At 36.2% G+C, this 27,733-nt stretch overlaps 1 protein-coding gene across 4 annotated transcripts in view; it reads right to left on the reverse strand.

The window, feature by feature from the left end:
* Positions 1-12,593: 12,593 nt before the first annotated feature.
* Positions 12,594-27,733, reverse strand: part of ADGRB3 (adhesion G protein-coupled receptor B3) — a 721,557-nt gene continuing 706,417 nt past the window's right edge. For all 4 annotated transcript variants that reach the window (XM_032864447.1, XM_032864448.1, XM_032864444.1 and 1 more), the window contains 2 exons: positions 22,908-23,012; positions 12,594-13,404 (listed from right to left, as the gene is read on the reverse strand). In XM_032864447.1, the coding sequence (XP_032720338.1) occupies positions 13,216-13,404; positions 22,908-23,012 (294 nt within the window). In that variant the 3' untranslated portion in view covers positions 12,594-13,215. The remainder of the gene's footprint in view (positions 13,405-22,907; positions 23,013-27,733) is intronic.

The raw sequence follows: 27,733 nt of genomic DNA on the forward strand, positions 1-27,733 counted from the left end.
GACTACACCTCACAAGGGTTTGTGTACCCTCTCACCAACCAATATTAGTGATGTATTTCACTTCAAATTCTCCCTTATCCCAAAATACCCTCTTAGTTTTACTGATTACATCAGGAAACGAGTCTCCAAGTTGATAATCTACTTTTTAATAACTTAGTTCTTAATTGCTTTTGTTATCCTAGTGAGAAAAGAAAAAAGTTTCTTTATTCTCAGAAAAAGGAGTAAATTATTGTGGCTGGTGGGCTTTTATGCTGGGCCAGTTCAATCTTACTATATATTTCAATACCTCTTACACTCCCTGGAGAAAGAAAGTATTTTCATAGGACATTTCCTATCATATTATGTAACTATGTTTTGTTACCAAAACAACAATGGACTCCATCCTATGTTCTGTGATGTGGTATGCAATGATGGACCGAAAATTCTAACTTTCTTCTCTTTTCTTTCAATAGGATTTGGGAGCATTCATGATTTCACTTCATTAAAAATAAAAATTTGCCTTCTTTGTCATAGATTAATTGACTATATAATTGTGGGTTTATTTCTGGGATCTCTATTCTGTTCCATTGATCTATGTGTCTACTTTTGTGCCAGTAACATACTGTTATGATACTACAGCTCTGCAGTGCATCTGGAAATCTGGTATTGTGATACCTCCAGCCTTCTTGTTCTTTCTCAGGGTTGCTTGGCTATTCAGGGTTTTCTGTGTTTTCATACAAATTTTTGTATTATTTGTTCTAGTTTTGTGAAAAATACTATTGGTATTTTGATAGAGATTGCATTGAATCTGTAGATTGCTTTGGGCGATATGGACATCTTAGTAATATTAGTTCTTCCAGTCCATGAGCATGGAATATCTTTCCGTTTTTGTCATCTTCGGTTTCTTTCATCAGTGTTTTATAGTTTTCTGAATATAGGTCGTTCACCTCTTTGGTTTAGTTTATTTTTTTAAAGATTTTTATTTATTTATTTGATAGAAAGAGCACAAGCAGGGGGGAGCAGCAGGTAGAGGGAGCCTGATAGGGGGCTCAATACCAGGGTCCTGGGATCATGACTTGAGCCAAAGGCAGATGCTTAACCAACTGAGCCACGAAGGCATCAACCCCTCCAGGTATTTTATTCCTTTGGCACAATTGTAAATGAGATTGTTTTCCTAATTTTTGTTTTTGCTACTTCATTATTACTTTGTAGAAACGTTATTCTGGGTATTAATTTTGTATCCTACAAATTTTCTTAACTCATTTATTATTTTTAGTAGTTTTTTGGTGGAGTCTTTAGGATTTTCCTATGTATAGTATCATGCTGTTTGCAAATAGTGACAGTTCAACCTCTTTTTACCAATATGGATGCCTGTTATTTCTTTTTCTTGACTGATTGCTGTAGCTAGGAGTTCCAGTACTATCTTGGATAAACATGGTGAGAGTGGACATCCTTGTCTTGTTCCTCATTTTGGAAGAAAAGCTCTCAATTTTTCAACACTGTGTATAATGTTAGCTGTTGGTTTTTCACATATGGCCTTTATTATGTTGAGGTAAATTTCTTCTGATCCCACTTTAAGAATTGTTGTCTTGAATGGATGTTGAATCTTGTCAAATGCTTTTTCTGAGTCTACTGAGATTATCATGTGATTTTGTCCTTTGTTTTATTTATATGGTATATATAATGGGACAGATGGTAACTATACTTAATGGAGAACATAGCAAAATGTATAAAATTGTCAAATCACTAAGTTATACACCTGAAGCTAATGAAATATTTTATGTCAACTATACTCAAATTTAAAACAAAACTAATTTGCTAAAAATGTTCTGAAAGCAAAAAAATGTAAATTTTCAGTCTTCCTTATCAAATAGTAAAATGAGGCATGAACTTCTCCCCTCAGACAGAAGCATGGAACACTTTAATATCACTTACAAGCCATGGGCTAATAATAAGGTGGCATCCAGGAAAAGGGGTTCTTGTTCCAGAAACTTCTGCCGTGAAATACAGAATACATGGCTTCCTTACTGCCATATATTTCCCTAATATTACTTCATATATTTTGCCAATATGACTAATCCCAGTATTCTACATTTTTTAGGTCAAAATCTTTCATTGGAATCATGGGCTCTTTAAGATAGAGTAGACCTCAAGGCATCAGATTTAACAGTCTCTCCTTCAGATAGTAGTTATTAACAGTCCTACTTTGCTGTCCTCCTTCCTATATAACTAGAAAAATAATTATGTCCATGAACAAATGCCTCCTCCTGCTTTCCTTCTTCTTATTTTCTTCTCCTCTGCCATATTTTCTTATCCAATAGATTTTCATCTCTTCACCGTAAGTAATCAGAACAGCTGTTCCTTTGGACCTCTGGGAACAGCTAGCATTTTGTTTTTCCCACCAATTAGTAGCTGAAGGTGAAAGAACTCCTGAACAGAAAGAGTCTTACTCTTAATCTTTATCAGTACTTTGGTAAAATATTAAAATGAGCTTTAAGCAGATTAAAAAGCAGCATTAGTGTCTCTAGTTACAATATTTCTGTGGTACGATAAATATATTTCCCCCATGATTTTATGTCACTTACTGGAGATCCAACTTTCCCTAGACACATAGGTAAAAAACCTGTATTGGAAAAAAAAAAAAATTAAGCTTCATTGTTCATAGCAACAACCGAATGCAGCTGGAAAATTGTGGGAAACCAGTCTTTACAAAGTACCCTGTAGCTGAATAATCCTGTTGGTCTATCCATGTCGCATCTGCATCTCCACCACTTACCTACTTTTCTTTCCCTCTCAGTGTTTGCCATGCCTTGCCATTCACTCCACTTAAAATGTTTCTTGGTCCTTCTTTTTTGCACAGTGTTTTTCTCCAAGGACTAGATGCTTTAAAATCTCCATGAGTCTTACGTGCTTTTGCTAACACAGAAGCACACAGTTGTTTCCTGGTCTGCAAATTGCTTTCCTGGCCTGCATGTATGTCTTTTGTGTGTCTCTCAATGTAGCTATCAATTCATATTTTCATTCTTCCTCCTTTTTATCTTCTCCCTGCCCCTCTTTCTCTCTGTTCCCCCATCCACCACAGCTAAAAATAATGATCGTGTTTTTAATCTATTTATTGCTGAAAAACAGTGATCACCATAGAGAGTAGTAAATTGATATTCATTCTCTTATTTATATTTTTGAACACTTCTTTTCCACTTTTTATAAATTTTTTTATCAGCAGAAAAACTTTGATATGTAGAAATTTGAAACACCTAAGTTTATGTAAGTATAACTTGAAACTTAGAAAAAGGGAGTCATTTTTAAATGACTTCAATTTCTGCATATGTGGTTGTGAGAAAGAAGAAGAATGGATTGCTCAGCCTCCTTCACCCTCAACATAGCAAGTATTTCTAGGACAGCCCTGCTTGACTAGAGGGTATGTGAATATGTACAGTTTTGCCAGAATATGATATAGAACTAGGCAGATGCCTGTATATGCCTATTAGCTTTCTTAGATGCATAAAGGAAACAAGATTTCTTCAGCAATAAAATAATTTTCAAAGATTTTTCTTTCTGCGTGTCAAATGATAAATTCTGAAAATATATCTACCATGCTAGAATTATAACATTGGAAGTTAATTATACTAATTAAAAGAGGGTCAGGAAGGTCTCTGCACAGCTGTGATGAAGTGAAGCATTTGAAATTGTGGACAAGGGATAGCATCCGGCTATATAAACACATGGTTGTCGTAATGTCGATGTCAACAGAAAAGATGTGCAACCTCAGCTCTGAGATGTCCCAGAAAACACGTCGGGTAAACACAGGCAGAGGGTCTCTGCTTGGGTTCCTCAGGAATCCAAATACAATGTGGTTATTAACAATTTCTTGGCTATTCCACAAAAGCACTTGAAGAATTATCCTTTTATATACAAAACCATCTCTAGGATATGATTCTCTTCTGATACCTTCATAAAAATTATTTAGGAACAAGACCACAACCCTAATTACAATTCAAGTATTTTTAAAAAGCCTAATAAAGTTTTTCACTAGATAAATGATGTGCTCAGTCAAAAGAACTGTGCTGAGGACAAATGCCTGGTCCCCGTCCAGGAGGTCATAGAATGGATTTCTATGAAGGGCTCTCTATTTGTTGCTAAACTTGGCAGGGATAGGGGTTGTTTTGGACTGTTCCTCTGTGCCTTTCGGTGGCAAAAGAAAAGCACTCAGCTCACACTGAGGCTGGTGTTCCATCTCAAGCACCATTCTATGTCAGTCAGCCTCAGCACAGTTTCACATGCACCTTCATGTTTCCTACTTTAAGGTAGTTGGACAAATGAGCTTGCCAGCAAATGAGGACCCAGAGCAGTAAAAAAATTGCAGGACCATTATAGTAACTGGGGAGCTTTAATACAAAGCCTGGTTAAGTGATGTGCTTTAGCTCTGCACCTCCCCATGAGAGAAAGTGGGTCCAGCTGTCACCTGTCTGATGAAAGACCAACAATGAGATTGTTCAAATAAGCGCTCCATCCCAAGTCTCCCATCCAATGGGCCATTTGATATGGCTTGTCTGTCTGGAGGTTGGGTCCAAGGATCTCTGGAAGTGAAAAGGAAATGAATAGTTGCTGGAAAGCTGGCTACGCTCTAAAATCCTAAACCAGTGCAAAGAAAAGTCCTCAGTAGAATAGCTTCATGCTGGAGATTAGCTGTTCAGAGTGAGTTTTGGGAAGTGTGGCAGCTGAATCTGTCTTCTGAAGTGAGGAGATGGCCAGACTCTGAGGGAGGAGGAGGCCTGGTCATGAATTGGCTTTGTTCTCAATTCTGCTTTCCTGATTCTTGGATCACTGGCAAGGTTAGGCACCAAAAGGTCACTTCCTTCCAGTGCTCAGTTTCCCTCTGCTCCCATGAAAAGGAAGATTAGCAATGAGCCACCATGTAGAAGCCTGGGACCATCCCCAGCCACCACCACCCAGGCTCAGGCGTAAGAATCGCTGGCCATGTACTTAGCACTTCTTATTTAGAGACATTAGATGGTCAGAGTTTGTACTGAAATGTATCTAAAACTATTCAAACTAGTTTGGTTACATAATTCAAATGACAACTATGCATTATAAATCTGTAAAGATAGGAAACTGGATCTGTAAATACACCTGGCCAATCTGACCTTTGTATCATCACAATTATTAATCCTGCTATGGGTTAATGTTAAAAAGGTTATTGGCATAATTATTTTAACAACAACATATTACTCCTCCCATAATTAAAACTGTTAGTTGCTAGACATTTTGCCCAAAATTCATGACATTTTGCTACAGGGAAAAATGTCACAAGTCTGGTCTTCTTGGGCCACTAGTCGAGAGAACTTTAGTAAGTTTTGGAGACACTGCTAATCTTCCTTTGATGGTTGTTATGCTCTTTTTCACTTTGATGGGAATTCTCTGACAGGGTAAAAATGTAAATCATTAAGATTATCTGTAGCTTTTATTTACCTTTATGACTCTCTGGCTAATGATGTTTATATATAACCTGTGTCTTAATTTTTCCCTTGAGAGTCAAAATTTATGGGAATTGTCTCTCCAAAGGTCAGAGAGTTTACAGTGGGATAAAACTAGGCTGTGTCCTAGCTCCTTCTTCACATTAATGTCTTGATACCACTTCTCGATGAATTGGGTATCTTACCATCTCTCCTTCCCAACATATAGAACAGAAAGATAATAATTAATCTTCATAGTATCCCCTCATAATATGACTTTATGATCATGAAACAATATGACCCTAAGTGATATGTCAACCTCTGATGTGATCATTATCTGCAAGCATGACTTTAAGTGCCCGATTTCAAAGTTCTAATTGCAATTTTTAGTAAATATCTGATTGACTCATCAATACTAATTTGTTACTTTGGATTAGATTTTGAAGCCAGTTTATCCTATAAGAATCACTGGAAAATTAAATCACTTCAAAGTTAGATTTTTCTTACATACCAAACCTAAAAAAACACTTCATTGAACATAATATGGTTCAATAACCTGTTGATAATATTCTCTAAACAAAAGTCATCATTTTGATGTTCTATGATGTAGATCTTTGGGATCTCTGCCTCTCATACGCCCTTGTGTTGAACCAAACCTAACTCTGTGTTTTGAGCAAGTTCTTGGTGGTTCTTCTTCAGTACTATTCTGTGTGAGGGCGAGTGGTCCTCTGGATACACATCCTTCTCTCTTTCATCCTATAGATCTGCCCTTATTTCATCCCAAATACTTGCCCGTGAGTTTAACCTTGAACTTTATGCTGCCAAAAAACTATTCAGTTTTTAGCAGAATTATTCAGAGCTTAGACTCTGGGGCTAAACTGTGAGGATGAATCTTGGCTCTGCCATTTACTGTCTCATGTGATATTGGCAAAGTTAGGGACCTATCCTCAATTTCTTTATTTGTAAAATATAAATATTGATAGCACTTGCTTATAGGGTAATTTTGAGAATTAAATGAATATTTATAAATATTTACAAGGTTTCATAACACTCAGAGCTTAAAATTAATTTCCAAAACTTTTGTTTTGGGAAATCATATGCATGGAGATTTCTTGAAGTATAATGTTCTCCTTTTCTTCTCTTTTTTTTTACCCAGCCAGTTCATGAGGTAGCTTCGTACTTGAAGTACAGTGCTTTGACTCTTGAAAAAAATGTTTTTGGCCATTGTATTTGGGCATTAAATACTTACTTGTATTCGGGTTCTCCAAAGAAGCAGAACCAATAGGGTGTGTGTGTGTGTGTGTGTGTACACACATAGATTTATTTTAAGGAATTAAGTCATGTGATTGTGGGCCTGGCAAGTCTGAAATCTGGAGGGCAGGTTAGCAGCTGGAGACCCATGGAAAATTTGATATTGCAACTCTAAACATCAGCCTTTTTCTCCTAAGGCCATCGATTGCTTTTGTGAGGCTCACCACCCAGATCATGGAGTGTAATCTGCTTTACTCAAAGTCTACTGAGTTAAATATTAATCCCATCTAAAAAAAAACCTTCACAGTGACACCTAGATTGGTGTTTGACCAGTACCTAAATACTGTGATCTAGTCAAGTTGAAATATAAATTAACTCTCCCATTACCCTTCAACAAAAGACATAAGAAATACCTTTGTAGAGCTCAGAGGTTTTATAAGGAGGATGTTGGTAAAGAATTCAATATGTAATTCAGCATGAGGTTTTGTGAGAGGCACTTTTTGGTTGGTCTTCTTCTGTAGAGGAAATGCTGGCTTTTATCTTGGCATACTACAAACTATATAACTAATTGCAGTTTCTTTGTGTACATTAGTCATTGGGAAGCTCAGAGTCATCATTTCCTACACTCCAGACAGGAGCCTAGGATCTTGAGGCACACATTTCAGGTACTACATTAGTTTGTGTCACCTTGATTGTCTTTGCTCATTTTAAGGAATTTATTTATTAATTTATATAATCAGTGCATTTTCCAGATATTCCCATTACATGCTTTTCTTTCTTTTCCTTATAAATCCATCAAGTTATTGTAATTCTGTTTGGTGGTCTGTGTGTCCCCAAAGATGCAAAGTCCCTTGAAAATAGGAATCAAATTTTGGTTGCTGTTGATTCACCACTTCCTAATACAGGATCTAGATGGTTATTGGTTCTAAATAAGTATTGTTGAATTCTGTATATATTTTTATAAACACCTTTATTCTACCTCAGAAAAGCACAGCATTCTTACTCCCAAAGATTATCTTCTAGTATCTATATAAAATACTCGAGTTTTAGAAATGAAATTCTAGATTTAGGAGAAAAAGTGATACTTGATAATGCTAGGCATTCATCTGGAAAGTTGACAAAACTCTGAAGTGGTTAAAAGAATAGGAATTGAAATGCTGACCTTCAATTCCAATCTTTGTGATTCTTTTCTTGGTTGAGAATTACTTCTTAAAAGTGAGCTGGCCTTCTTACTGGAGTTCTGTGGTTTTGGTAAGGATGGTTGTACTCAGAGACAACTCAAAAGGTTTTTATGCCTTTTTATAGGTGGTTGCTTTCAGAAGAATCATTTTCACCATGAGTTGTCTTTATGTAAGAAATGCTGGCAGGTGTTTTGAGGTGACTCTATTGGGTTAAAGACACAGATGCATCTTATCAGTGTAGTTGGTGTTCAGGTGTCAATCTGTTCTGTCACCAAGAAGGTCAAAATATTCTCCTCAGCCTAATGTTAGACAGGTGGCTTCTTGACTCGGCCCCTGGACTCTGACTAGCAAGTTGTATGGTATAAATGTATAAGCAGGAATCCAAACCAAGGGAGGACTGGTAAACTCAGATTAAAGAAAATTAAGTGTTCTCTTCTACCTCATAGTATTTACCATTTTCACTTTGGAATTATTTTTGTTTAAAAAGCTATAGGTACTGTTGGGGCACCTTTGTGGCTCAGTTGGCTGAACGTCGGACTTCATTTTGGCTCAGGTATGACCTCAGGGTCCCGTGATTGAGCCCTGCATGAGATTCTGTGCTTAGCGGGAATCTGCTTGAGGTTTTTCTCTCTGTCTCCCTCTCCTTCTCTCCTTGCTCACATGCTCTCTCTCAAATGAATAGATACATCTTAAAAAACAAACAAACAAAAACATAGCTATTGTCTAGTATTAGAAAACCCTTTCTATTAAACACTGTTGGCTGAACATTATTGAAAAAAATCTTCCCATTTCCAGTGGGCTTTGTTTCTTCCCCTATGACAGTGTTGAATGAGCCCTAGGTGCTTGGAAAACAGCAATAGTCAGGAAATCCCCACACCCTTCCTTGTTCTAGGAAACAACTTATTGCAAAGGAACCACCCGTCTGACATTGGCTAAGACTCTCAGGTGAACCTCCTGTATACTTATGACAAAGTCAGACACAGACCCTTCCAATTCCTATCCTTTGTCTCAGAAATTTGTAAGTGAATGGCTTGTCCTCCCTCACAAATCTGAACAAAATACTTGCTAGCTTAACTTCACCAAACTTCAGTTAGATGTCTTGCTTTCCCCAGGCCTCTGAATTCTGGCCCATTCTTTAAACAAGTATGGGAGATTAGCTAAACCCTGGGAGGTTGAATAATCTCCCTGAACCATCTCTCCCAGGGTTGGCTGGCCACAAAGACACTTGCTGTTCAACTACTCAATCACATCTGCTCACCTCACTCTCCCACATCTGACTCTTTCTAGTCTTGTTGACTCTCCCCTATGAAAGAAAAGCCCTTTCTGCCTGGCATCTGGGATGCTTATAGAGTTTACAGTTAGAGTGTCCTCCCTATTGCAATAGTCCCTCTGCCCTAAGTACAATAGTCTTTTCAAATGAAGTCTCTCCTTACCTAAGTCTGGATTTGTTTTTTGACCACTGAATGTAATTGCCGTTTTCATTGACTGACAAAATGTCTTCTATCTCAGAGATTTTAGGAGTCTCAGTTCTGCTGTTACTACCTCAGTTACAAATTTAACTATGGAAGTGTGTCGGGGGAAGATGATTTTGTCATCATAGAAAACTGTGCAGATTGAGATGCTGGAGACATATTTGCTTTTGTAGTATTCAATAAAGTAATATAAATTTGTAGACTTTAATTGATTTGAACATAGATAACTTGAGAAAACGAAAACTAGTAAACATTCTCTAAGACGCTGAGCGTGATTTGAAGTTTTCAATCTAAATTTTCTCAAGCAGTGATTTACTGACTGCAGCTTTTAAAAATTGTGATTGTTTGTTTTTAGAGAGTGTCTGAAGCCAGTCTGAAAATTCAGGTTGGCCTCTCTCTTCTGTCTTCTGCTGTAGAGGTGCAAGTAATCCCAAAAATTGTGAAACAGCAATTACATCTGAAGAGGATTTGAAAAGTAGAGTGGTGCAAATAGAACCACCCAGTGCACAATAGACCAAGTCTATTTAAAATCACTTGCTATTTTGATCAGCCATGCTTTTCCCTACAATTAGCTACTGGCCTCATGGCAGCTGGTGACGCATGTACCGTTTTATGCTTCTACTACTAGCCTGAAAAACATCTCCATGAATTTTTGGTTATTTGGTTTGGGAACTTAATATAGAAGGAACAGTAGAAACTTTATGGTATCATGGGAATGAGCCAAGTACAAGTGAGAGGATGGGGGCCCTAATAGTGGGTCTGTCGTTTACTTATGGTGACCTTAGATTGCTTAACCTCTCTGAGTCTCCATTTTTGAAGGATAATTAATTCCTGCCTCATGTGGTAATCGTAAGGGCAAAAAAGACAATATAGGGTAGTAAGAGCTTATAATGTTTAAATAATATTATCACTTTTACATTTGTATTTTCCATCTTTAGTGGATTGTGAGCTCCCTAAAACACAGGTCCTATATCCTCCTAATAAACAAGTAAATACCTAATAGTTATTCAAAAAAGCACTTTTGAGTGTGTAACTTGATGTGAATGCAGGACTGTCAGCAATACTAAAATAAATTCCACAAATAATTCAACAAACATTTATTGTGTGAACATTATTGTGCTAGGTCCCTTAAGAGATACAAAAATGGATCAGACATGAATCCTGCCCTCCAGGCACTTACAGTCCACCAGAGGATATCAGAAATGTGTATAAATAACAAGGTAGAAGTTTTTTTAAAAAGTCCTAAGAGAGGTACAGAAGCATTGCCATAAGAGTTCACAGGAGAAATTAGTTCTAGCTTGGAAAATCATGAAAAACTTTGTGAAGATGAAATATGAGGTGGACCTTGAAGCATAGATAAAATTAGATGTGGTGGGAGAGGAAGGACTACCAGTCTAAGGGCACAGAATTCTTGGCAGGTCGTGAGTACAGTGGGCTCAGAGAGAATTGCCCAGGACTGTCAGTGGGGACAACTGTAAGTCAGCTTTGGCAGAGTACACATGTGTGCACATGGAGTGGAAACTTGTAAAACATGGGCTAAAATGAGAGCTTCCTTAAAATTATGCTTCCTTGGTACTTATTGACCTGCCTGCATTGTTTTCCTTATAGATTAAAGAACAAATGAAAAGCACCAATACAACTTGGCATCCCTTGTAAAATAACAAAAAAAAATTGGCCCTAACATTTTCAAGTATGCAATTTCTGGTTAACTTTCATATATTAATCTGATATTGAGTTACTAGAACTAGAGAAAAATAGAGTTGAAAAAATATAAGATTTCATTTTATGGCAGTGACTATTGTAGTTTTACAAGAAATATTAGTCTAATATATTGAATTTGGTTTTTAAACATAGAATTTATGTTTTTAAATATATGCTTATTGAGGTTTTTTTTTTTTTTCAGTCAAGATTTTACAGTTTGAAATGGGAAACTCCCTACATGGTTTTCATTCACTCTATAGGTTACTGTGATGGAGCTAAGCATGTGTATATATATGTAGGTGTATATAAATACACACACATACATATGTAGGTATATATATATACACACACATACATACATATATGCATATGTATGTATAGATACATGGATATAGAAAGAGAATGAGAGAGAAATTTACTAAATATTCCTATCCCCAGAAAGTCTTCTTATAAATTTAATAAACATTTAATATTACAATTACATTATAATTAGCATGAAGTTTATTCTATAGAAAAATCACTCCTTAGTTATATTTTGATTTTGCTTTTATTTTTAAAATCTGGTTAAAAATATATTTTTTAACATCTTTACATTGAGAACAGTATAAGTATCTGACAGTTCAGCCTGAGCTGGGCGGTTTTTAAGGCTCTAGCTTCGGGGTGCACTTGAGTGTTGAAGCACCTTTGTCTCTGCCTGGACTCATGGCCTGCGGGGCCGGGTCCCCCAGGTCATGGGTAGCCGGAGCCAGCTCACTTGAGTTTCTGACAGACCACACAAGACCATGCAGCTTAGGTCTAACAACAAACTAAATAAACATTCTAGGAGTTTTGAAGACTCTCCTCTCCTTTCCACTCTTTATACTCCCCTTAGATTGAAAGACAATTTCATCATCCATTGAAAGGATGACAAAATAGCCAAAACCCCTTGCGCCATGTTTCATTAATGAAGCTTTGAGAAAGCAGGAGACTTCACTGGTGTGGCCTTCTACTACAGAGGATACTAGGGACCAGCTCACCTCAGACTTCCCACTTCTCAAACCAGAGAGAAAGCATCTACCAAATATATCCACTCCCCTTTTCCTTCTGCTAGAGAATATACAGAGAAGATTTTTTAAAAATCCTGAATAAGTTCATTGTTTTGTATGCTATGAAGAACTACAGTACAAGTAGTTTCTTTTGTGAAACATGCAATGGACTTCATTATTTATAATAAACATTTTCCCTGTATTATTTTTTTATGGCAACTTAGTGTTTTCTACTAGTAGTTGTCTTTTTGCCACAAGATAGGAAAAAAAAAGTATTTATGTAAGACTATGATGGCAGATTTCTGACAAGCCCCATTTACATGTTACATTGTTCCAAAGGATGCTTGAGTAGAAAATACAGAAGCACTATACAAACCTACTATTACATTTGAGAAATCATTAGCCTCAAAGGAGTAATAATGGTATGCTATTAAAACTGTGAATACATTTTCAGTATCTGTATTCAAAAAAAAACTTTATAAATATGTAAATTCCTGTTCAACAAATCCAAAATAAAATGCACTAAAAAACTGATATGTAGACAAAAGTTTATTTACACCATACAACATTTTAAATATTTTATACACAGTTGCAGCAGAGAAAGCTACTCAGAGCTTTCTGGAGAAAACTGCAATAATAAAGATGTGAAATATATTATTCATATAAAAGTGAGATTATTACTTTATTGCATTTAAAGCAATGAAGAATGTAGCTCAACAAACATTCATTTAATGACAAAAACTTTGCTTTTATATTATAAAGTAAAAAGTGTAGTAATGGCCAAACAGACTGTTATAAACTTTAAAAACTGCATAAATATATACATTGTGCTTCATGGTGAAGTTTTTTGAAAACTAAACCATATGAAGCGGTTACAACATGAATCGTTGCTTGAGGTTTATCTATAAAGATTACCTTACAAATCCATTCCACGGGTACTTACAACACAGGATGGTCAGAACTGTACACCTGGTCCTCTCTCCACTAGCCGGACTAGTGAGAAGTTACCATATGCAAACACCACTGACATTTGGCACATGAAGGTCCTGACATAGGATAGTCACACTGTCCAGATAGAAACGCCAGGCTTCCCAAGTCTTAAGTGTCAGTGCAATAAATTGTTTTATAGCCACCTCAGTCCATTTTGATTCTGTTACACTTCTGTTTGAAAGTCACCCTCTTGCACATCCAGAGGCAAATTCAGACACTTCTCCCACTCTGCTGGCCTCAGTTCCAAAGCATCCTTTGCCTCTGTATCTAAGACATTGATTGTGGTGTAATGTTGGTATTCACTGGGGTTTTTGAAAGTGTCCCATGGATTCTTGTTTGGTGCCGGGTTTTCCTGTTGAGAAGAGAGGAGAAGAGGGTCATTATTGGAGGATGAGGCTTACTGCTTGTTGAAGTTCCCAGGAAGCAAGCATGTTTGTGACCTTAATCCAGTTTACACGATTCAGAGATGATCTGAAATTGTGGGCAGCTGCAGGAAATGGTTTTGATTTTAGCTTTCTTTCATTGAACAAACGGATGAACACCTTCTTTATGTTATCCTAAAATTTTCCAGCAAGCAAAGGAATTGAATAATTTATGGAAGACGAAGTAGATGATGTTTTGTTTTGGGTATCTTGTGAAATGTCAGTATAGCTCTCTCAGGTAGAAAGGAGTGTTCCTGCTAAGACTAAATGTAGAAAATGTAAGTATTTGGGCAGAATCTTTGGTGAAATAAAATTTGAAGATATGTAAGGGGGCATGTTAGGTAATAATAAAAACAGTCCCCTAACTGGCCATATTTAATAAAGCTGGATTTCATTACCTTTGCTTAGTTTTTAGGAAATTATCCTTTTTAGAACATTAACATGCTACTATGTCCCTTGCGTAATCTATTTTTTCCCTGCTGTCTATTCCCCACAATTTTCTATGTATTTGGGCAGCACACTAATTCAGCAAAAATCATTCTTCCCTTCAAAGAGCACAACTTTTTGGAAAAATATATCCAGCAAATAAGGGGTTTTATTTTTATTTTTTTATTTTTATTTTTTTTTAAGATTTTATTTATTTATGAGAGAGAGAGAGAGAGCGAGCACAGGCAGACAGAATGGCAGGCAGAGGCAGAGGGAGAAGCAGGCTCCCTGCAGAGCAAGGAGCCCGATGTGGGACTCGATCCCAGGACGCTGGGATCATGACCTGAGCCGAAGGCAGCTGCTTAACCAACTGAGCCACCCAGGCGTCCCAAATAAGGGGTTTTAAAGAATGTCTACCAGCCAGCATTCCTTATATTCCATAGTATATACCCTCTTTCTACTTAAGATTTAAGATCTGCCTAATTATGACTCCACCCATCAGACCTTCCATGTTGTAGGGGCTCAATAAATAAGCGCAGACATTATTCAAAGTTTCTATAGCCTGATATTTTGCTAAGATTTAGCAGTGAACTTGATTTAAACTGTTTAAAGATTTCTGTAAAATGAGGGAATTTGAATGAAATAGACTGCACTGAGTGACCTCAAAGAACAAGAAGGAAATCATGACTGAATTCTCGTTAGAACAAATTAAGCTAAAGCACTTAAACAACTATAATTGTTGAATATGCCCTTTATCTCTTCCCCTTCACCCTAAATTCTAGCCTTCAACTGCTTATAATTAGTAGGGGGAATGTAAAACAGGTACTGCAGTTATTATCTGGGTTCCATTGACAATAATAAAAATCACTCAAGTATAGATAAACAAAAGAGACAACTGATAGAAATGTGTACCATAACTAGAAATTGTTAAAATCCTCAATGCATTAGATGTTTTTAACACTTATTAGCCTTAATCATGAGTACATACAAGAAAACAATAGCTAAGATGTGATAAAATTTAATTTCTAGATACGTGCAGGAGATTAGTCTAATTTAGTCTAATACTCTAAACTCTTATGAACTATAAAGTCTTAAAACTCTCCCCCCCCCTTCCTCCCTTGGTCTCTTCAACTAATATTTATCAGCTGCTCTGTGCTGGGCATTATATTAGGCACTAGGGAGGATAAAGTGATGAACCAAAGATGGAAAGCCACATGGTTCACTAGGAAGCATAAGATTTAAAGCCTCATACATGCGGGTCCAAATTCCAGTTGCTTCATCTTATATGAATGTAACTCTGAGCAATTTACCTGGTTTCTATGAACCTCATATTTGCAAACCTAATATTTGCAAAACGGAGACATGTTTAGTACTGGGGGCCAGAGGAATTGGCAACATTTGCAGATTACCTACATTATGGGGTTGCAAAAATAAAAAAAGTTAAGGGGCCTAGCATAACACTTAGTATTTAATAAATGGTCACTAGGTAGTAATCATACTTGTGAAGATGCTTATAGTTAAATGAAGGTATAAATATATAGTTATATTTGTGTCTATAACCTAGGAGAAGTGCTGACAGGGATACAGACAAGGATGGAGATAAGGCTTCCTTTTATGGAAAGCATCTAAACTTTTCTGAGAAAAGTGATACTAGAATTGTCATAGAAGAATGAGTGTGGTCGTAAAGACGTGTGATTGGAGACTGGGTGACTGAACAGGCAAGCATATGAGAAGTAAAAATCTAGAAAGAATGCAGATGGGTCGGGACAGCTCTGAGAAAAGTGACCAATTTATTTTAGTTGGAGTGAAAAAGAATAGAATAAATAGGCAGAAGGTGAATTGAAAGCCAGATCATAAGGGACTTTGTATGCCAGGACACTCAATTTGGAATTTATTTTGTAGGCAATGGGGAATAGTGGAAGATTTCAGGGCACTACAGTGACCTGAATCATCAATCACTGATTGAAAGGTTCACTGGTGTGAATTCTGCTGCCTCAAGCCATGGATAGGATTTATCCATCTTAGACAAAGGCAATGTCTTAAAGGAGCTTTCTGGAAATCCTTAGTCTGAAAAAGTTGAATTAGTTCAATCCTAAGAGGATTCAGGATATGTAAATTATTTGTACATTTGCTTTGAAAATAGGGGTTTCATTATGTTTGGAACAGATGTGATTTTCCATTTATATTTTGAAGATCAAGCATCATGGATCCATGAACTAAAATGGCCAATTTTAAACTTTTTAAAATCAGAATGTCTAGATTCTAATTTCACAGTATTACTGCCAGAATGTGACTGACTGAATTTCTGAGAGGTTATGTAATTAATAAGGTTGGCTTTCTTGTTCATCTCCTCTGGCCTCCCATGGTATTCCCAGTAGTATTGTGGTTCTTTCCATTGTTCATAAATGTCTGGATACCCGTTAGGTCTTTAGTGATCTTTAGTGATAAAGAACTACCGCACCCAGCTGTAGAACTCCACCAAACAGAGTCACTCACTCACTCACACACACACACACAAAGTGAAAATAACTTAAGGGACCTATCGGACAACACTGAGTAAAGCAATATTTAGGGGACCCAGAAGAAGAGAGAGAGAAAGGGACAGAAAACTTACTTGAAAAAACAATGGCTGAAAATTCCCAAACCTGTAGAAGGAAACAGGTCTATGGGTCAAGGGAGTCTAGAGCTTTCTAAATAAGATATACCCAGAGAGAGCCACACCAAGACACATTATAATTAGAATGTCAAAAGTTAAAGAGAAAACCTTAAAAGCAGTAGTTAAAAAAAAAAAAGCAAGAAAAAAGCAAGAAAACAAAAAAACAAGCAACAAAAAACAAAGCTTGTTATGTATAAGGGAACCTCCATAAGTACATCAGCAGATTTTTCAGCAGAAACTGCATATTAGAAGGGAGTGGCACAATGTATTCAAAGTGCTAAAAGCAAAAATCCCAATCAAGAATATAAAAGTAGTAAAAAATAATGACTGCAACAATTAGTTATGGGTACACGAAATAAAAGATGTGAAATGTGATATCAAAACCATCAAATGGGGGGCGATTAAGATGTAGCATTTTGGAATGTGTGCAAAGTTAATTTGCTATCAACTTAATATAGATTGGCATATATATAGGCTGAGATATATAAGCTTCACAGTAACAACAATGCTAAAACCTATAGTAAATACATAAAATTAAAGCAAAGCATGTTCATCATCTTTAGCCATCAGGGAGATTCAAATCAAAACCACATTAAGATATCACCTTACACCAGTTAGAATGGCCAAAATTAACAACACAGTAAACAAGTGTTGGAGAGGATGTGGAGAAAGGGGAACCCTCTTACACTGTTGGTGGGAATGCAAGTTGGTGCAGCCACTTTGGAAAACAGTGTGGAGATTCCTTGAGAAATTAAAAATAGAGCTACCTATGACCCTGCAATTGCACTACTGGGTATTTACCCCAAAGATACAGATGTAGTGAACAGAAAGGCCATCTGTACCCCAGTGTTCATAGCAGCATTGGCCACAGTCTCCAAACTGTGGAAAGAGCCAAGATGCCTTTCAACAGACAAATGGATAAAGAAGATGTGGTCCATATATACAATGGAGTATTATGCCCCCATCAGAAAGGATGAATACCCAACTTTTGTACCAACGTGGACAAGACTGGAGGAGATTATGCTGAGTGAAATAAGTCAAGCAGACAGAGTCAATTATCATATGGTTTCACTTACTTATGGAGCATAAGAAATAACACAGAGGACATTGTGTGAAGGAGAGGAGAAGGGAGTTGGGGGAACACGAGGGGGATACGAACCATGAGAGATTGTGGACTCTGAGAAACTGGGGTTTTGGAGCGGAGCAGGTGGGGGGTTGGGTGAGCCTGGTGGTGGGTATTAAGGAGGGCAGGTATTGTATGGAGCACTGGGTGTGGTGCATAAACAATGAATCTTGGAACACTAAAAAAAAATAAAAATTAAATTAAAAAAAAAGCAAAACATCAAACCACAAGGGAAGAGTACAAGAGAAGACAAAAGGAAAAGAAAAAAAAAACTATAAAAATAACCAGAAAACAAATTACAAAATGACACTAAGTACATACCTATCTATAATTACTTTAAATGTAAATGCACTAAAAAGTCTTCCATCAAAAGACATAGAGTGGCTGGATGGATAAAAAAAACAAGACACATATATATGCGCCTATAAGAGACTCACCTCAGTTGTAAACACACACACAGACTAAAAATGAAGGGAGGAGAAAAGATGTTCCATAAAAATGGAAACCAAGAGAAAGCTGGGTGGCTATACTTAAATCAGACAAAACAGATTTTAAAACAAAGACTAATAAAAGACAATGAGCATTACATAATGATAAAGGGATCAATCCAGCAAGAAGATATAAATTTGTATTTATGCACCCAACCTAGAAGCATATAAATTAATAAAGCATATATTAGCAGATATAAAGGGAGAAATCGATAATGATACAATTACACTAGAGGACTGTAATACCTCACTTAAATCAATGATAGGTCACGCAGACAGAAATTCGAACATAAGCGTAAAATGATATATTAAACCAGATGGATATAATAGATATATGTCAAGATCACAGCTAACGTTATACTGAGTGGTGAAAAGCTGAAAGCTTTTCCCCTAAGATCAAAAACAAGACAATGATGCCCACTCTTGCCACTTTTATTCAATACACTATTGAAGCAATTAGGCAAGAAAAGGAAATAAATGAAAAAAATAAAAGTAAAACTGTCCTATTTGTAAAGGACATAATTTTATGTGTAAAAAACCCTAAAGACTCCTCTAAAAAATTGCTGAAACCAATAAATTCAGTTAAATTGCAGGATACAAAATCAATATGCAAAACTCTTTTGTGTTTTTATGCATTAACAACAAACTATCAGAAAAATAAAGAAAACAATTTCATTTCCAATTATACCGAAAGGAATATAGTATCTAGGAGTAAATTTAAGCAATGAAGTAAAAGACTTATACACTGAAAACTATAAGAAATTGGTGAGAGATAATGAAGAAGACACAAATAAATGGAAAGATATATCATGTTCATGGGCTGGAAGAATTAATATTGTCCAAATATATTACCCAAAGCAATCTATAGATTGATATAATCCCTATCAAAATAGCAATGGCAATTTTCATGGAAATAGAACAATTCTAAAATTTACATGGAACCAGGAAAGATCCCAAATAGTCAAAGCAATCTGGAGTAAGAAGAACAAAGCTGGAGACATTACGCTCTCTGATTTCAAACTATATCACAAAGCTCTAGTAATCGAAACAGCATAGTATTGGCATAAAAACAGTCTAACAGAACAAAGAGCCCATCACCCAATTACCACCCCCCCACCTCCCTTTCCAAGGGCATGTGATGTGATGAAAACTGGGTATTATACTGATGAATCATTGAACATTATATGAAAAACCAATGATGTAATATACCTTGGCTAATTTAAAAAAAAAGCCCAGAAATTAACTCATGCATATATGGTCAATAAATTTAAAACAAAGGAGGCAAATCAAAACCACAGTAAAATATCTCACACCTGTGAAAATGGCTATTATCAAAAAGACAAGAAATAAAAAATGTTGGCAAGGATGTGGAAGAAAAGGAGCCCTTGTGCACAGTTGGTGGCAATGTAAACTGGTGCAGCCACTGTGGCAAACAGTATGGAGGTTCCTAAACTAAACATAGAACTATCATATGATCCAGCAATTCCACTTCTGGGTACTTATCTACAGAAAATTAAAATACTGATTTGAGAAGACATATGCACCCCTATGTTTACTGTGGCACTATTTACATCAAGGTATGGAAATAACCAAAGTGTATGACGGATGGACAAATAGATAAAGAAGATGTGGTATATAGATAAACAATGGAATACTACTCAGTCCTAAAAAAGAATGAAATTTTGGCATTTTTGTGACAACATGTGTAGACTAGAGGTTATAATGCTTATTGTAAATTAAGTCAGACAAACACCATATGATTTCAGTTATACATAGAATCTAAAAAACAAAACAAATGAAGAAACAATACAAAACTCAGAAATGAAAAGAATAGATTGGTGGTTGCCAGCAGGGATGGGGTTTCAGGGGAAGGTGAAATGGGAGGAGATCGAAAGATACACATTTCTGAGACAAGTCAGTCATGGGGATGTTATATACAGAATGGTGACTGTAGTCAATAATATTGTATGCTACATAACTTTATATGCTGACAGGAAGAAACTAGATTAACTGGGTTATCATTTTGCGGTATATACAAATATCAAACCATAATTAATACTATTATGTTAATTGTATCACAATAAAAAAAATTATAAATTCAATATAAGCCAACATGCATGAAGTTTACAAAGATGCTAATTTGGTCTTAGGCTGTATACACAGAAGTGGAATATTAGCTGAATATTAGAATTCAGGGCCACCTGGACTACCACAGGGCTCCCTGACCATTTCCCATAGTTTATGGGTCTAGGAACAGGCTAGCTGTTCCCTCCAGACCAGTCCCTCCCTCCCCCCATCCATCCTTCTTTCTTTTTCTCCTTCCCTCTCTTCTCTTTCCTTCTTCCAACCTAGCAGTAATGAGGACCAGGGAATGAGAATTTGTTTATTCTATATTCCAAAAGAGCAAGAATTTGGAGAAGCTCCTTGAGGGAAAGGGATCTTGATGGAGAATAGTTTGTGAGACACACTCAGAGGAAGAGAATTCTTTCAACACTGCCTTTTCTTTGTAGTGTGATTTAGATGTTGTCCTGCCTGGAAGCAGGGAAATGGACTAAATGGTCTTTTGGGTTCCCTTTGATACTCCAAATTCTACATAATTATCATCATTTGCAGTGCTAGGCAGGTGTTGTGAGTTAGTAGCCAGAAAAAAAGGAAAAGACTTTGAGATTTTTGTTTTGAAAATGTCTTTCTCTATCCAATTATGCGATTTTTCATTAGCAATGTGCCACACGAATTATGACTGAATTAAGGATAATGAACTCACTCACATGTTCATTATTAATCAAAACTGAATAAGGAACTCTTTTTTTTTTTTTCCTGTTCTCAGATATTTAGGACAATAGTCAAGCAGCAATGACAACTCTATCCTTCCCACTCTTAACCTCCCAAATGATAAATATTTATAAATCTTTTCTAGAAAAGGCGTGCTGCTGCAGAGATGTAGTGTAGGCTAATTTGTTACCAAATAGTAGGCTATTTTGGTTGTCAGGAAGCTGAGATACAGATATTTGTGTCATTAATGATTTAATACCCAGACCATACAACAAGGGGAAATTACAATCATATTATAGTAGTCAGTCAGCTATATCTGTTGCAGAAGACTTTCAGATTTATAAACATAACCCTTTCCTTTTTTTTTTTTTTAAATAAATGAAGTTTCTTCAATTTATTTCAATGTTAGCTCTCAGTATTCCAGAATGAGTAGCTAATGTGTTTAGGTTAATCTCAATGGTGCAGTTCTCATTTGCCTGGTGAACTAAAAATTGATAGCCCAATATTAGGAGGAGTAGATAAGAAAGACCCACTCACTACATATAAGTGTCTTCTATTTGCCCAGCATTGTGGTGATGATAACAAATAATGCATGATTCTTGCTGTAAGCAGGAAAATATGTTGATACACACATGAATTATTTACAGACCAATTAAGAGTTAGGGTCTATTATATTTCTTATAATCTTGATTTAACAAACACAGACCATTACCATGACCAGCATTGTACTAGTACTGAAAGGAATACAGGGAAAACAAGGGTACATAAATTCTTGTTCTCAATAAGCTGATGTTACTAATCAGGAAGCTAGGACTTAGACTCACAACACACATATCCAAGACTCACGGGAGTTAGAAGGTGACCAAACACCTTATCTCTTACAGTGATACAAACATATACATATATATGTATACACACACACACACACACACACACACACACCCCAGAACCCCAGATGTTGGGAGGAGGGGCAGGGCTGCAAAGGTATAAGGCAAAGCAACAGCACCCTATCTGGAGTGAGGAACAATGGAGTCAGATGGTAGTCCCAACTCTGTCTCTCATTGCCAAGTCTCAGCTTCTTAACATCTCACGTGCCCTACCTGCTTTAGCAGGTGTTATAAGAATCAAAGAAAGCATTATTTATTAATTACCGTTTTCTTTGTTCAGTTTAAGAGAAATTGAGATTTAGAAACCCAAGCTGAGTGACTTCCTCAAGACCAGATAGATCTGGGTTGAGTTTTGTTCTCTTGATCCAGGGCCCTCACAAATAATTTTGTAGCCTTCCCTGGAGCCATGATTAGGCCATGGACATGGTAAGTGCACACTGTCATTTGATGAATTCCTATGCTAGGATTGTAGTAGTGTGAACGAATGAGAAGAAAATGGTCCAATGAATAATCAAAGCCTTTGAAGTTTCCCAAACTCTTGGGAAAAGAGTATTTCCCAAAACTCTTCTCACAAAACATGTGAGTCTCTGGAAGACAAAAACCTATCACTTTGGTTTCAGGTAACAGAGTGTACATTCAAATTATATATGTATGTACATATATGTTTATAAATATGCATAATATAAAGAAATATATAATTATATTTTATGACCTTAAAATGTCAGACTTTCAAATGCAAATGGAAAAATTTAGTCATCTATTTAGGTATTTGAATTAACAGACTTTTATTGATGATAAAAGGGCGAGGTGAACCTAATACATTTTTTTATATATAACTAATTCCACTTAAAGCTTATAATTGAGAACATTTAAAACATGAATAAAAATGCTTAAAAAGTCTATCATTCCTAATTTGTTTCTTAGTACATTCCAAATACATTGTGGAGCGTTATTTATTTTTTCTACGTATGCCACTTCTGTGTTCACAAGACGATGAAAAGCTCCTGGAGGGCTAGGATAATGGCTGACAGGACACATCATTAGTGTGGTACCTGGCACTGATGCAACAACGCATACTCACCATACTGCTTGTATTTGGTATATCCCGAAATCTGTCCAAAGTTTGAAACTTCTGATTCAGCTCCTGAAATAGTTCCATATGCCTCTTCCTTGTATGCATGACCTTCTGCAAAACAGAAAAGAATGGCCCTCGTTTCTAATTTGATGTGTACATTTTTAAAAAGATATTTACTATTTTCACTTCAGCTAATAAAGAAAATCAAGTTTGGCAGGAATCAGGAAGTCCCAAAAGACACCAAAAATGCAAATAAGCCGCTAATCCTTGTTTCATAGTCAGCACTTCTTGAACATGAAGAATTGGCTTTATTTCCACTTACGAGATAACCAAAAAATAGTTTTCTCTTGAGAGTGCATTAAAAATGTAGCAGTCATTCCTGTGTAAGATTTTCATCATTCAAAGTTAAAGCTGTTTTACAAAAATTGTTATAATATAAGAAAATGTTTAAAAATGTGGACTTGTAAAGCACCCAAGTCTCTCAATGTTTGTCATGGGAAATACTACTTTTTTATGTATTATTTCCAAAAACACTAAAATCCTAGCTGGCTCTCCTAAAGGGGTAGCAAAATCCCAGGCACTGGCATTTAAGGCTGACTCAAAGCACTGAAGCATCTGAAATATACGTGAGATCTAAAATCTTACACTTTCCATGAATAATGACTGAGCTTTTCAGAAGGAAAATCTGACCTATAGGCTTCATATATTTATTTACGAGATGGTACAGAATCTTATTAAGGCTCAGAGCATAAATTGTGTGGTTGATGAGCTTCTCAAACCACCAGTACAAATATATTAATCTTTTTTCCCCCAAATATATTAATACTCTTTATCCTTGGCTATATCCTTTTCTCCCAACTTTATCATAACTCAACAAATAGAGTCCTAAATAAAAATGACCCCAGGGTAAGTATCATGGGCTGAATCTTTTTCTATTACAGAACGTTTAACAGAGAAGATAATAAATCCCCTGTATTTACAAGTATTATTTTAAGGGAGAAAACACCTTCCTCAATTTTGATTTTTTTAAATGTTAAAAATCAGTATTTCAGTGATTGTTCCAAGATTGCGCCTCCATATTTGTGCAAGATTTTATAGTATTTTAAAGCATGTGCCTCATAAATCATGATTTGCTCATGTGGGCTTCATAGGTGTATTATATTCATGACTAAGCTTGGATTTCAACATTTGGCCTATTGTTTGAATTAACAAATATTTTCAAAAGTAAGGATTTGTTTTGGAATAGAAATACATCTTTGGGGAAGAAATATATACAATGCCTAATTTTCTTCTAAAAAGACACTCGAAGAGAACATGATCTCCTTGAGGGGGGAAGAAAAGCAAAAGAGAAATGCAAATTAAATCTTTAACATATTTTTAAAAAGCCTTATTCTATTATGCCAATTTAATTTCCTGTATTTAATGAATCTGTGTTTAGGTAATACCTTTTTTAGCTAGTTTCTTCTATTTTCATTAGCCTACTTTTATGAGAGAATTCTGACATTTTCAGTTGTGCTCTAACCAAATTATTTTCATCTGTGCTCTCTTAGTTCTAGGAGTTGGCTGTTAACAAATCAGGTGGTTGAGGATGAGAACATGGCAACATTACTCACGATGAGGACGTGAAACATAGCAAGCAATTACAGAGCGATTAACTTCCCATCAGTTTTGGGGAGAGTACAGGAAACAGATTTGCAGGATTTACAGAGAAACACCAGGCAAACATAATTTGACTAGCAATGGCTGATGGAGATTTATGAGAGGGAGGATTTGCATAAGCAACTCAGTAGAGGGATTTTGAGGACCACATAGCTGGCAAACATAATGAAATACATTCTATCTCTGGGCACTCAAATATTCCCAGGCAGTACCAGAGCCTAAGACACTGATTAAAATACTGATTTGTGTTACAAGAAATACCTTAAAAACAACAACAACAACAACAACAACAACAACAACAACTATGGTCATCAGAATATGAACTCTGGCTCTAACTTTAGAATGGTGGTTTTCATAGTAATGAATCTTACCAGGTAGTTATTTTTTGCTGGGCTGCAGTAGGACTAAAGTCACGCTACTGTCATTTCTTTAAAGATACTTCACTCTATCAGTTAATACATATTCATGAGCACCATATATTGTGCTAGATGCTGAAGTGACAATGGTGTGCAAAATCCAGTAGAACTTCGCCCCTCTTACAGCTCAAGGCAGAATAGAGGACATAGGCATTAATCACATAAGAACTCAAATACACATTATGTTAGAACTGAGATAAATAAATGGTGTGTCTATGTGAGTAAGTGGTAGGGGAAGTCACTACGATAAATGCAAGTGAGGCAGATTTCCAAATTTTCACAAAGTCATTTTGAAGCTGAAAATTCCCAAATCCGTTATTCATCATCTTGTTTGTTCTCTCTCTTCCATTCTCTAAAATTCGGAGAATTTCTGGTATAATTCTTATTTTTGTGCCCTTTCTCAGTGAGATCATTCCTTTCCAAAGACAAGGAGCTCATTTTCTTGTAAGATAGTTGATGTTATTGGCACAGTTTCCTCATTTTAAGGTGGGCATGTGATGATTTTTGTCTGTGCAGTCTCCATTTGTCTTTTATCTTATGACAAGGTCCTGACTTTGCCTTGGGGATTTATGCCTGCCAATGGTGGTGGAAATGTCAATGGAGGTCCCTACTGTCTACTGGCCAAAAGGTCAGCTTTTCCATATCCTTCCCAAAAGTTCTTTTTTTGGTTGGTAGTCAAAGTCACTCTCTGTCTCATGCAACCAAATATTTCTGTTGGATAAAGCATGTTTAATGAAGCAAAGTGTTAAACGTATCCCATGGCAATGAGGGTATGTTAATTAAAGTTTTTATCATCATATTCTGATTGAATAGGTAGCAGCTGATTCTGAACTGAGTGGATTTTATTTTGAGGACCTACATTGTTAGAACATACTAAGAAAAATATATATGCTAAATGCAAATGTTCTATAACCAAAAAACCTTCTGCAGTGTTCTACATAGGTTTATAAAAGCTACTCTGAGTAGCTCACGGACACCACAAAGAAGATGGAAAGAAATTAAAAATTTGGGTGCTGAAATCTCTTCCTAACCAGAAACATTACTTGCAAATCCATCTGCATGCCAGATAGTCATTCTAATTTGAAATTGTCACCTTGGCATAGCCGGAAATCACCATAGCAATGATGGCCTGATGGTTCCGACAGAAGTACCACATTAGAGCTGCCAATCAAGAGCGCACCTATCTGTCAGGGCTCAGTCTGATTTTCCATGCATTTTCACAGACTTAAGTACACCTTTCAGCTTTTTCAGTCAGGGAAGTTTCCACTGACATGGAAGGCAGCATTATGGTAAATTAACTGGAGAGTTTCCAATCTGGCAATGTTTTGGGATTAAAAAAAAGTAGTTGGGGTTTTAGATCTCACAAATAAGTATGGTTTCCCTTTATCTATTTACTTGTCTAAGTAACTATTTATTTGCAGCACTCATGCCTTTGATGGTCTTAACTATCTAATTACAAGTTTTTGTGCTTACTGGCCCATTTTAATCCTCTTTTTGGATTTTACTCACCTTAGGGTTTTATCTGTTTATCTTTTTCTTTCTTTTGTCACTGAAACATCCCGTGTCCCAAAGAAATTGACTTCTGTGAAAAACTCAATTTTCTAGAACCTTGGGAAGATGATAAAGCTATAACTCATGTAGATTTTCTTTATAAATAAAGAAATATATTCTAATTGACACTATATATAGAATTCAGGTTGCCTGAGTTGTAACTCCTGTCAAATAACGTCGGCATCTTTTGCAATAAAGAGAAATGCTTAGTAATATTCCCTTCCACTCAGGTTATGATGACATCATTCTTTGAAGCTGTATAGGAACCCTCCATCCGGAGAGGACCAGAAACCTAACTGCACAAAAATATCTCCTGAAATAGCTTATTTCATACTCTTATCTGTCATTTTATATATTTATAACTCAAGGGAGGCTTTTAATTGTTGATATAAGAGAAAAAGTGATAGGTTTTATAATACTTTCATGACATGTCAGGTATTTGAGAGAAAATCAGGATGTGATTTTTTTGAGCATGTACTCTATCTCAGGCACTCTTCTAGATTAAATGCTTGAGACATGTCAAATCTAACAGCTCTGGGTCTGGACAAACTTGGATTTAGATCTCAGTTCCATCACTTTCAAATTATGTGGTCAGAGGCACAAAATGTAATTCCCCCCGTAGCTCCAGTTTCAGCATTCAGAGTAAACTTACAGGGTTGTTCTGAAGATTTCAAAAGGGATACAAGTCACTTATCACCCGAGGACACATGTAAGAGCCACTTAAGAAATGGTAGGCATTATTATCTTTCTCAGTCCTCACAATAACCCAGGGAGGTAGGAGTCATTATCTCACTTTGCTGATTAGGGGACGGAAGCTCAGGAGGCTGAGTAAATCTCCCAGGCTCCCATCAGTGGTGAGAGAGCTGGAATGCATTCTGAATCCAAAGCCAATTTTCTTTGCATGCTGCTATCTTGGATACATCCCATATTCAGGGAGCACCCTCCTTTTGGTTACTCAAGTTTGTGATTATGCCCTATTCAGATGGAAAAGCTGATGAGAGAAACAAGGGTGGGTTGGTTGCCTTTTGTAGTAAGCCCATAACCTGGATATTGATCACCCTGCAACTATCCCATAGTACTGCCATTATGTTTTTTTTTTTCCTTTTTCTTTTTTTTGCACTCTAGTATTTTTTTTAATTTTTTTAATAAACATATATATATAAATATATAAAATATATATATATATATATATATATATATATATAT

Source organism: Lontra canadensis, unplaced genomic scaffold (genome assembly GCF_010015895.1).
Source record: "Lontra canadensis isolate GAN:19392208 unplaced genomic scaffold, GSC_riverotter_1.0 scaffold27, whole genome shotgun sequence".
Lineage (NCBI taxonomy): Eukaryota > Metazoa > Chordata > Mammalia > Carnivora > Mustelidae > Lontra > Lontra canadensis.